This window comes from Solea senegalensis, linkage group LG1 (assembly GCF_019176455.1).
Source record: "Solea senegalensis isolate Sse05_10M linkage group LG1, IFAPA_SoseM_1, whole genome shotgun sequence".
NCBI lineage: Eukaryota > Metazoa > Chordata > Actinopteri > Pleuronectiformes > Soleidae > Solea > Solea senegalensis.
The window spans coordinates 3727850-3740577 of NC_058021.1; the positions used below are offsets into that span (position 1 = coordinate 3727850).

General features: G+C 41.1%; 1 protein-coding gene across 13 annotated transcripts in view; it reads right to left on the reverse strand.

Moving 5' to 3' along the window:
- LOC122767032 (supervillin-like) overlaps positions 1 to 6748 on the reverse strand; it is a 39735-nt gene extending 32987 nt beyond the window's left edge. For 10 of the 13 annotated variants that reach the window (XM_044022429.1, XM_044022391.1, XM_044022382.1 and 7 more), the window contains exon 1: positions 105 to 437. In XM_044022429.1, coding sequence (XP_043878364.1) covers positions 105 to 165 — 61 coding nt within the window. In that variant the 5' untranslated portion in view covers positions 166 to 437. Of the gene's footprint in view, positions 1 to 104; positions 439 to 6456 lie in introns of those variants that run through there. The other 3 variants (XM_044022439.1, XM_044022414.1, XM_044022448.1) reach the window with 3 other exon arrangements.
- Between the last annotated feature and the right edge of the window lie 5980 nt (positions 6749 to 12728).

The following is a 12728-nucleotide window of genomic DNA, read 5'->3' on the forward strand; positions in this document are numbered from 1 at the left end:
TAAACTCTTTTGTACAGCTCTAAACTGCACCAAGGAGCCTTTCAAGGTGGAGTTAAGAAAGTGAACAAGGAATCATCAAATCATCCCCCTCTTGCAGGCCTTACCTTGGCCACAGGGCTCCACATGGTTCACATGGTAACTAGAGATCCAGGGATTTCGAAACATGTCTGAGGAGGTGAACAGCAGAAGGCCTGGCTGCTCGACTCCCCTTCCTGTGTCAGAGCGGTGGTGACGGTGGTGGGCAAAAGTTGTGGCAGTGCTAACGGTGAGCAGACAGGCCCGGGATGAGAGTGATGACACAAGCACACAGTCACAGACACACACACACACACATACGGACAGATGAGCTCGGAGCCCAGCAAGAGCCACAGCAGAGCCACAGCCTCGGCTACAAGGAGAGCTAGCCCACCCCAGACTGCCTGTCAGACAGTGCGAGTGTGTCAGTGTGCAGGAGAGTGCAGCAGAGAGAGAGAGAGCGAGACAGGCAGAGAGAGAGAGAGAGAGAGAGACAGCACAGCAGGGTGCTAAAGCAGCTCAGAGGCCTAATCAGATTACAAGCAGAAATTAGCCTTGATGATAAAAAACCCTGGGACAGGATTGGAGGAGGTTGCCAGCAGGGCTACGGAGGTAGTATGGTATCCTTTAAACACACAGTGCACCAGGCACACTTACAGCCAACATGGCCAGATGCCACAAAGCTATCAAACGCTGCGGTCAGATATTGCTTTAATATGAAACGCTACTATGAACGTGCAGGACAGTTTGGCTGCGAAATCCTCCTTGTCCTGATTTTAACTGCAGCCGCAGTCCACACGTCGTAAAACTCGACATTGTAAATGTGATTCTTTACGGTGCCACTGACAGCCTTGTCTTGACGCCAGCGCAGTAAGGACTTCATTGAGCCGTCACATGCAATGCAGCAGGACAGGAATTCATACTCTGAATGCAGGTAAAAGTCCTACTGAATCCTTCATGTATGAACAAACATCAGCAATGGGTTGTAGTTTATTTCAGTTTCTGTCCCTTCTCGTGTTTTTTGGACACACATTCTTTGTAATTTGTTTTTGAATCACTTTTTATTTCATCTTCGTTGTTGACATCCTGTCAGAAGAAGACAAAAATGCCGGTGTCTGTGGTTCACACAAATATTGCACCAAACGCAACAATTCAGGTTACTGGGACCACAGGGAAAGTCACTGACCAGTGTCTTCACAACATACGCCGCTGAAGCAGACGCGACAACAGGAAGTAACCGAGCGAGTCACGGGACAAAATGTCAGAGAAAGTTCAGCCAAAACTCATAGTTGCACAACAGACGACAACCTCCAGTGTTTTGGAGGCAGACGGTTCACGAAAGAGCCGACAAACGGGTGCAGAATGTATCCGTGGCATCTCTTTCCTCAGCGTAGCCTGTTACTAACTGACTGTCGCTTTAATACAGGCGAGACAATTCCCACAACCCCGAGCTCTGGCCTGTGCAGTGTCACATGCTTCCTGCTCCACGACTTCCACTTAAATAAAAATCTTTGAAGAAAACCTCCTATAAATAATCAATATTTAACTAATGTGGCTTCATTATTAGAGGTATGATGATGATAACACATTCTCACTCTTCTCACCAGGTCTTAGACTTCCTTGCGTGCACACTCACTTACGTCCTGTGAGTGTGTGATGCTTTTTTCTCACCCTTGCACACACCCGGACTCCCCCCTCCTTCCCCAGTCTGCGTATGCTGCCTGTAGACACCCCCTAATAAGGCAACATGTGTTGTGAGTGGCTGCCTCAGGGAGAGGTCACCCTGTCAGCCAGCAGCCCGTGTTTACCAGGGGGTCTCTGCGTCTGCTCACTGCTCTGCCTTGTCTGCTTTGTCACTCTTTCTCCCCTTTTTCCTTCACCGGATTCATCATCGTGCTCCCTCTGCCCTCTGACCCTTCCATCGACTCCTCGTGTCCTTTCCTCTCTTCTCCCTCCCTTGCGTACTTCACGCCACGTTGGTTTAGATTCCGATCTTTTCTCCACTTGCTCCATTTCACGTTCTATCTCTGTTTACCTCTTCTTTCAGTGCTAATATCAACAGCATCAATTACTGTCTGAATGGTTGCACGCAAATGAATTCAAAACTTACCAGAACGATCATTTCAATGCTGTATTTAAGACTTAAATCTAGTTATTTAGGACCATAAACTGAAAAAAAAAATTTATATTTAAAGATAATAAAGAAGAAGGTCATTTTATTGTAGATTTACATATAAAACCAACTTTTCTTTTCGCAACCAGCACTGTCACGCTGTGATTGCCTTCCGAGTAAATACAGACTTATACTTCCAGACCATATCAATTATTTTAAAGAGCCTTTGACCTGGAGCTAGGTCAATCTCTCTGTCAAATGATTCACATTCAGACAGCTTTATTGATCTCAAATGGACAATTAATTTGCAGCTCACCAGTCCATACACCCGTCCAGCCTCTAAAGGGGAAACTGAGTAAAAGTTAAACGCATTAACTCAATAAATAAGCAATAAAAACTGCCTGTGTTGAGCAGCCTGATCGCAGAAGGTACGATGAAATGTTTTCTAAGACTCGCTGTTGTTGTTGTTTCAGTCGACAAAATAAAAGAACAGCCGCACAAATGGATAGATCCTGCGTGACGCTACTTGAATTGTCTCTTGATCTCATGACTCAAAGACAGGTGGAAGTTCTACAGTTTCATCTCGCAGCACAGTCTGTACAAACCAGCCACACACACACACACACACACACATCAAGAAAACTCAACACACACACGACACCATGTAAACACCACGGGACGAGGCCTCTACAAATCCCTGTGTGACTCAGCATCAAAACATCTGTCAGCCAATCCAACTTTATGCTCTGACTCTGATGTCGTAATAGGGACGATAAGATAATAAAAAATAAAATGTATAATAAGAGTTATTTTCCTGTTAAAAAAAACCCGGAATTATTTGCACTTATTTGAACACGACAGGGGTTACACGATGGAGAAGTGGCTAGCACTGTTGCCTCATAGCAAGAGGGTCACCAGTCACCGGCTTTTGCATTTTCCCTGTGTGGGTGTGGTTTGTCTCCGGGTACTACGGCTTCCTCCTACAGTCCAAAAACATGCAAAAAATGACCGTAGGTGTAAATGTGTGAGTGAATGGTTGTTTGTCTTTGTATCTTGACCCTGCAAAGGACTGGTGACCTCTCGAGCTGCAACTAACGATTGTTTTCATAATCGATTCATCTGTCGATTATTTTCTCGATGAATCGTTTGGTCCATAAAATATCAGAAAACTTTAAAAAATGTTCATCGGTGTTCGTCAAACCTGGAAATGATGATGTTCTCAAATGTCTTGTTTTGTCCACAAACCAAAACGATTCACTTTTGATGATTTCTTTATTATCCAGAGCAAAGAAATGAAGAAAATATTCACATTTAAGAAGCTTAAACAATTGGAAATCTTATTTTAATCATAATTTAGTAATCGATTAATCGTTTCAGCTCTAGTGACCTCACCAGGGTCCCCCGTGACCTTGGTGTGGAGGATAAAGCGGTAGACGGTGAGTGAGTGAACACAACAGCAGACAGTAAGCCTGCCTTTATTAGGACAAACTGTCTTTGTTTAAGGTTCACTTGCAAAATGCACTAACAAACACTGGGATGCAGAGCCACATAACTGACATGCAGTTCACACACACACACACACAGAGGTCAAGTGAGAGCCTCAGGAAGCAGAGCAGTACCCTTCAAACTTAAACATTTACTCCGACGTCCCCACTGCGGAGCCAGATCTGCGTTCCTCTTTGTTTTGCATCAACTTTGCCTGACACTCAGACAAAAATCTGCACGCCTTGCTCTTATATGGACACCGATGAGCACAGAGACCCGTGCTGAAGTGAGACGCGAAAGACGTCCAGCAAGACGAGGGCAGAGCAGGAGACAAAGAGAGAGACGATGAAAGCGAGGGAAGATAAAGATTGTCAAGCCAGAGTGTGGCTGTTGTTTCTTGAAGTAATGAATATTCACATATAAACTAACTCAAAGGTCACACAGGTCAGTGTGTGAGAACGTTGGATGTTTGCTTACAAGGTGATTGTAATGTATGTGTGTAATTAGAGCTGAAACGATTAATCGATTATTAATCGATTACTAAATTAATCGACAACTATTTTGATAATCGACTAATGGGTTTGACGCTTTTGTCATGATTAAAATAAGATTTCCAATTGTTTAGGCGTCTTAAATGTGAACGTTTTCTTCATGTCTTTGCTCCGGATAACGAAGAAATCATCAAAAGTGAATCGTTTTGGTTTGTGGACAAAACAAGACATTTGAGAACGTCATCATTTCCAGGTTTGACGAACACCGATCAACATGTTTTAAAGTTTTCTGATATTTTATGGACCAAACGATTCATCGAGAAAATAATCGACAGATTAATCGATTATGTAAATAATCGTTAGTTGCAGCTCTATATGTAATTTTATGCAATACTTGCATTTATCTTTATCTACTTATTATGTTTTTATGGTCATCTCTGTCATGTCCCGTTCTGTCCTTTAAGTTATGTTATTTATTATTATTTATTCATTGGTTCCTGTTTTATTTTGGTCTCATTTCCGATCCACTTCCTGTCACGTTTCCCTCCCGTGTGATTACTGGCCCCGCCCTAATGTGTTGCACCTGTGTCTCATTGTCACAGAGTATTTAGTCCCCTCCTTCAGTGGCAGATTGTCTTTGCCCTTGTGTGAGATTTTCCAGCGTTATTTAAGTGACTGTGCTTAGACTGTGATTGTATTTTGATCTGTTTGGCCATTACATGATGTACAGTTTTCATTTTTAAAGCAACTATACACCTATACAAACACACTTATGGGAAGTAAATTTAATTTATGCTCATGTACACCTCTAAATGTTACACCAGGGAGCTTTAAAGCTGCTGTCAGCGTCTCGGGGCTCTGACAGTAAATGTAGAAGAAGGTTAATTTCATTATCCTACAACAGAGAAGGAGAATGCCAAAGGCAGCAAGTAAGCAGATTTATTTGGATAACACCACTGAATGCAGCTGTAATCCACTGCAATACCACTTGTCTTAAGTAAATGTACCAAATTATGACGTAAGAACATGTCTAGATCTAAGCCTGTGCTAACGCTCTGCTGTCTAACACACAAGATGCTAAGGATTGCCCTTCATTCATTCAAGAAATAACAATAATTAACTTTATTTATGTAACACGTTCCTGTACAATTGTTACACAGTGTGTCAAATCAAACAACTATGACAAGCTGCTGCCACAATCACCATCACTGCACAGCAGAACTTGTAAAGTAAAGCATGTGTCGTGTGTGTGTGTGTGTGTGTGTGTGTGTGTGTAGCCCATTCAGTGGCAGAGGGTCAACAAAAGGGGCCCGGCTGGTAAACCTGTCTGTTCATTTTTGATGGGTACAACAGGTGCAGAGCGGCGAGCAACTGCCGCACAGTCACAGTGACGCGCTCTCTATAAACACACACACTATAAAAACAAAACTTTAGGAATGATGCCTGTCCAGTGTTGGAATAACATGTCAGCCCAACACATAGTGGTCAATAGTCAATAGTTAGTCAATAAGCTGCACACACCACCCACGATACAACAATAATCTGTAGTTTGGAACACTTAACACCAACGTGGATGGGGCTCTGGTCTGAGATTATATTCCATCTTTTTAGGGAAGAAAATCAAAGCACACACCAGAAAAGTAGTGTTGAGTTCTACTGTGGGGAGTTTGGAAAGGATGTTACTAAAGGACAACGAGTGACATCACCAGTCTCAAAGAAGACACAATATTTAAAGGACCAACAGGCGACGCATGCAGGAGAAAATACATGTTTGACAATTGTTCTGTAGGTTTTACACAAATAAGTTGGTTTTTAATGTGTGCCCAAGTGATCTTAACTTTCACGTTTTGCATCAAAATTGGATTAAAAAAAACAAAAACCCAGTTTATCTCTTGTTCCATCTTAATCTAATATCACTACACCAGTCAGAGGATGATGAGAGAGCAAATGATCTTGTTGGGAATAAATCTGCCTCCTGTGAAAAGTCCGTAGCTGACTTTGCTCGACCTATTTCCACCACTGTATTTTAACGTTGGCGAAAATGCTGTTACTTAAAGGGCTCAATATTTTCTCAGGTGGTCTAAAAAGTTTGATTTATGTTTTTTCAGCATTCCTTTTTCTTGACGGCATCAAAAAGAGGTTTACAAAATCAGTTCAGCGGCAACTTTAGATGATGCACAGTGTTTATGTTCAAAGCCTATGTGTAAATAATAAATACCTGATTATTTATGCTTTGTTACCAACATAAAACTACACTATGGGTAAATGTTTGACTCTCTATAAAAATAACAACACAATTGCTTCCCAACATATATACATCATAGTGTGAGTGAGATTAAAGTAAATACTTACAATGCTTTAGCTCCAATAATACAGGACAGAGAGAGGGAAGTGCCTCAGGTGAAGGTGAAGTCCATTTTTCCGTACAACAATTTGAAAGAACCAAACAAAGGTTTTTGCCCCTAATTCCTTAATCAGAGGGAAGCCGGTGCTGAGGAGGCAGGTGATGCAGGTGGGATTCGGTAAAGCCAACAAAGGACCAAGAGTCATCCAGCATGAAGCACGTCCAACCTCAGCAGCCGACAAATATAGCCTGGTGCTTTCCCACCAGCCAAATAAATCAGTCCAGGGAGAGCCAAGCTGAGAAGAAAGGGGAGAGGGAGAAAGAGAGCACAAGCGGGAGAGGGGTGAAGGAGAGGGACAGGGACTGAGGTGAAACAGGGGTGAATAGGAGAAGAAGTATATGAAGGAGGGGTCCTAACTGCTACCCTGACAGTGAATGGTGTTACAAACTATCCCAGAATTCCTAAAATGTCCATTCTTGTGAACCAGGTTTGGGACCCGAGATTGACCGCCGGAGGCGACACAACACTGCTTTCAAAGGGTTTGAGGAGTGCGGGCCAAAATCGGCGTGGTAACCTCATCCCACAACAACCATGTATGGGCTGAAGAGAGCAGCCGCGATAGAGGGGCATCCGCCATAAATAGCCAGGCAGCGCTAACCTCCCAGGGCTGGGGGATCGAATCAGCTGTTAAAACTACAATCCAGCCGCGCAGTGTGATCCAGGCTCCGCAAGGGGCTCCTTTACCACAACACTGCAAAGAGCAGCACCACATTTCAGTCAGAAACCTTTAGTAATGAAGCCTATGCTGCCTCAAAACGCTGGTGTTTGACTTTTGGTATTTTCGTCGACATTGACTTCTACTTGTGCTCAGTGTCAAAGGCCGTGAGTGACAGGTGTGTCGTTGAATCTAAAATTAAAGACAAAGAGCGGAGCTTCCAGCTAAAGTATCACCACTCATGATTTAATGTCTGATGACCATGAATCTTGCCAAAGTACTTGAGTCACACAAGTCGTCTGTGTGACACACGACACGAACTCCACTGCAACTGTTCACGTCGAGGTGCGCTCACCTACACAAGCGCAAGACAACATTTTAAAAACCCTTGAATGAGAAAGGTCAACATGTAAACAAGTCCTTGACATAGAACACACTCTACACCAGGGGTGTCAAACATATGGCCCGGGGGCCAGAACCGGCTCGCCAGAGGGTCCAATCCGGCCCACAGGATGAATTTGTCAAAATTTCACACTATGATTACAATCTAAACGTAAGGTCATTTTTCAATTCCAGATACCTGTGACTAAATGTTTATGTCTTTTATAGATGATGCGTAATTTGTAAATTTAGGCAAATTGAAATTGCACTTATATTTCTCAAGAAATTTCATGTTTTGTAAAAATATCCCTCATTAAATGTAAAACAAAGGAGAAAAAACAAAGGACTTGTTGGTCATAGGTTATTACGCTATTATTTTACTATTTTTACTGGTCCGGCCCACTTAAGATCAAATTGTGCTGTATGTGGCCCCTGAACAAAAATGAGTTTGACACCCCTGTTTCCTGATGATATAAATCACATTCCATTTGTTTAGACTCTAAACAAATGGAATGTGATTTATATCATCGGGAAACTTTTTTTCTGCAGCTGCAGAGGAACCGTATTATTACAGTGTAAAACTGTTTATAAAGAATGATTCATCAACTTTGCATGTGAGCTCATGAAGTGAGCACAGTATGTTATACAGTGAGTGTTATAATATACAGGTTACAGTCTTTAATGTCCTCCAGAGAAAGAGAAGGGTCAGGGACAGTTTGCTGTTTCCTTTTTCTGTTGTTTGGCTCCATCTAGTGGACTTAGCTAGCGACAGCACAGCAGTCAGTTCCAGACTGAACCTCAAAATTTGTGCTGAAAGTACTTTTCTTACTTTTGTGGTTATACATATTTATTTTAATCTCAATGCATGCATTTTTTGGTATAATTTGTTTTGATTTACTTTATATTATATATTATATAATATTATATATTATAATTAGAATTATTTTTATTTTTATTTAGTTCATAATGAGTCAACATAGATTGTTATATTTATAAATAAAAACTGCATAGTTTTGTCTATTAGGGGTGGGAAATCACCAGAGATTGTGATAATTAAAACACATTTTCTGATGTTTCAGCTACGACAGATTAATCGATTATGAAAATAATCGTTAGTTGCAGCTCTACTTGGCCATCTAGTTGACCGAAACACCAAATCCATTTTTTTAATAATATAAAATCGATACTTGGGTGTTTTAAAAGTGATATAATATCACCACATTCTATGTGACAATCTGGTATTGTAGTTCCATGGACCACATTCATGCATCGCTACCAACTCCTTCAATAACATGTCTCATTTGCATTTGTTTCAGTCGCGTTGACTGAGTATTTTCATACCTACCTATTTTTTCACCATCGCCACTTTCGGGGTGTGGCGGTACAACCGAGAATGTTGTCTATGTCTGACGACTGGAGGAGAAGGAGGACAACTGTCACTGTGGCATTAATGGACTTACTTATTCTCACAGCAGCAGAGGCACACGTGTGATGACAGATATGTAGTTTACTTGCAGATGTCTGGCTCAGAGATGGCGGCAGCTGTGAGGGATGACGGCAGCCAGACCCCGAGAACAGTGGGCATATTGTTGGATTCATTTTATAAGCACTACCTGGCCCATGTAAAAATAGAGGATTAAAGTCAATACAACTCTTCATATGTCATGAGACTATTACAGCTAAGCAGCAACAGGACATAATAATATAGATTTAGCAATCAAATTAAGCAAAACAGAAATGAACAGCATCATTAAACAAAAACTAAAGGAGAGACGGCAAAAACAATGGGAGGAGGAGAGGAAAGGAAGAAAATATAATATCGAGGATTTGGCCATGCAGGGTTGACCAACACATTATTTCTCATCAATAAACACAATAGAGACAGATGTGATCACTGTGGGCAGGAGGAATCCATTCATCATGTTATAACACTGTGAGAAATACATTGACGACGAATTGGAGTTGGTAGATGTATTGTGGAAGAACCGGAGTGAGTGTTACAAGATATTACTTCAGTTTCTTAAAACCACAAAGTTGATTGGGAGGATATAGGATGTGTGTGTGTGTTTGTATGAATTGAATAGGTGTATTTATATGTATGCATATACTTTAGGTTGTTATTTTTTGTGTTTTGTAGTTTGTATATCTGTATATATATAAAAAAAACACCTTATACATATATAAAAATATATATATATATGTAAAATAAATAATAATTATATGTGTGTGTGTACATATATATATATATATATATATATATATATATATATATACACACACACATATATATATATGATTATTATTTATTTTACTTTTAAGTAATAGTTCAGTTAGATCAACATTTCGATCCACACCGCCACTCCACACTGACCAGATGGTGGCGGTATTGCACCAAATCGTAGTTTGCCAACCGCCATAAAACCTCAGAAAAGAAGAAGAAGAGGAAGAAACATAAAAGGAGATACCACACACCTGCTCGTCTTCACGCAGGTGTTTTTCAATCAGCTGATGACCGCTGATTGCTTCCTCCTCCTCTTCCTCTTCTTATTTAATCTTACTCCAGCCAACAGTTCCGTGATGTCACTTTGAAGAGAAGCTGCACGAGCCATGGAAGGAAAAAAAAAATGTCGCTGCTTAACTACTGAAACTGTTCCGGGAGGAGGGAACTTGTGGCGGTAATGCACCAACCGCCATAAAAGCTCAAAAAAGGAGGGAACTTTAAAAAAAGAAGAGGGAAAAAAAAAGGGATCTACCGCGGCGTGACGTCAGACGCCGAAAAGGTGGCCGCGTGCATCAGAAACGCAACAAGGTGCTCCAGGATGACGTGTTCGACCTGGGCCAGAATGGTGAGTAACTTTTGTCAAGTTATCTTAATGGTGACTCTGTTTGCCAGTTATCTGAATTGGCAGCAGTTAAATCATTGGTTTAAATGGAGCTTCAACTCATTTCTATTTTCATTAATCTGTGATTTATTTTCGTGTTTGGTCCATAACCTGTTAAATGTTGTTCACTGTTTCTAAATTCACTTATATTCTTAAATATTTTAGATTCAGTCATTGCTTAAATAGAGCAAAGAAATTAGGAAATATTCACATTTAACAAAATAAATCTCAAACAAACAATTAAACCAATCCATTTACCAGGAACTAAAATAGTTTGTAAAATGAAATCTGTGGACAGGAAAGTGGAGTTGATTTCATGCTTCGCAAAGTGAGGGTTTCATCAGAGGACCTTTTTGTGGCGAGGCTACAGAATCAGAAGGAACGTTTGTCTGGGCGACTGGGAGATTTACAGTTTTTCATGCAGCCAACTAAGACATTGGTGTTAACATCATCCCAAATGGCTGGCAAAGATTGCTTGTAACTGTCAGTGTAGGACAGGAAAGGCAGGTATAGGTTAGGGAGGGCATCCATCGGTGAGCTCTGACTGGATGTGAGGACCTGTCAAACTTGACCAGGTGAGCTACCTGAAGATTTGTCATTTGTTTACTTCTTTTTTTTTTTCTTGTGACTGATCAAATTCAAGGACTTCGCCCAAGATGAACCGACCTTTTTCACAGTATGTCTTCAGGTATGTTCTTTTAGATGGTACTCAATATGTTTAATCCATATTTACTTAATACTTAAGTGTGCTGACCCTTATTTTTTATTTTTTTGGTTAGATGGTGGACCTTGCCAAACTGTACACATGCTTCAATGGCTGCTACGTCACTCTGCCCAACAGGACTTGGTCACCGAGATATTTTTTTTTTTTTAAATGGACTTCAACCCCCCGTCCCCACTGACCCACAACCACACATCACAAAACACTGTACATGTGATGCATCACCACTAAAATACAGACACTGCTACTTTCAGCCTGTAATGTTTGACTTTGAAAATCTTGTATTTTTTGCCTTCTTTACATCAAGTAAAACTTTCGTTCTTAACTTTATGGTTTCAGTGATTCTGTGATGAGTGTTATTTTGACAAGTTAGTGCGTTGAACTTAAAGATGTGGAATTCTTTTAAAACAAATTGCACTTATCTGTTACTGTAGACTTGGCACCTTTTGACACTGCTCCAAGTGTTCGGTTGATCTTAAGCAGAAAACTCAAACCCTATATGGATATATGCAAGGTTTTCTTTGTGGAGTTGTTTTGAAAAGTGCTAATCAAATAATTATTTGAACAGTGTTGCAGTACCATTAACACCAGCAGCAATATGAGCAGCCAGACATGCAATGCTAATATTTGACTGTCTCAGCCTCAGGTAGGTCCACACATTTAGTGCAGGACAATATTCAGCAGTTAAATAAAACACCAAAGTGTGAGGCACAGATGTACAAGATGTTTCCCCAAAGTAAAGATCAGACTTGGGATAACCGAGCAGTAGACGAAGAAGTCAGTGGCTTGTTACAAGCTGCAAACAGTGGTGACCCAAGATGGAAAGAGGTGCAAGGAGATGATTCTTCCACTCAGCATCCAGTGTCATGAATTTGACAGGAAGAAGCGATGACCAATATTTTGGTTGTGTGATGATGCTTTTGTGGAGAAGGGGGATGATTTTCTGGGGATTTTTTTTCACCAGTCAATTATTTTTTTTGATTCCTTGGACCAGAAAATGTTGAAAAATATTGATCATTGATTCTCAAACCTGGAAATGATGTTCTCAAATGTCTTGTTTTGTCTAAATTAGTAGCGCAAGTAGTTCTGAACGGGTTCGAGTTCGAGGGCTCACATCGCCATGCACGCCTCTAGCTCATCTCCTGTTCATTCACTGCCGGTGGTACTAGTTAGTTTCAGTGCTAATTATTTTCAGCGGCGTCCCAGCGCAATGTTAGAGGGTACTTCCTGTTTAAAATGGCCGACTTCCTGTTGGGTGGAAGGCGTGTCCGTAAATGTGTTTAGGGAAGGTCCCTTGACTCACATCAAGTTTTGTGCCGATTGGAGAATGTTAGACCTTACTTCCTTTCGGGATTCTACTTCCTCTGGGGAGGTAATCTTTTACAGACATGTTCAGGACTGGTCTGGGGTCTCGCATATCAAGTTTCGGGTGGATACAACAATCCCTGTTAGAGCAGCATCTAAAACTAAGTTTAATTCTGTCTGCCGTCACCAGGGGGCGCAGTTTTCGGAATTGAATATTTTCATACAGGCAGCTTCAGGGCCAGACTATCATCAATCCTAGCAAGTTTGAGCGCACA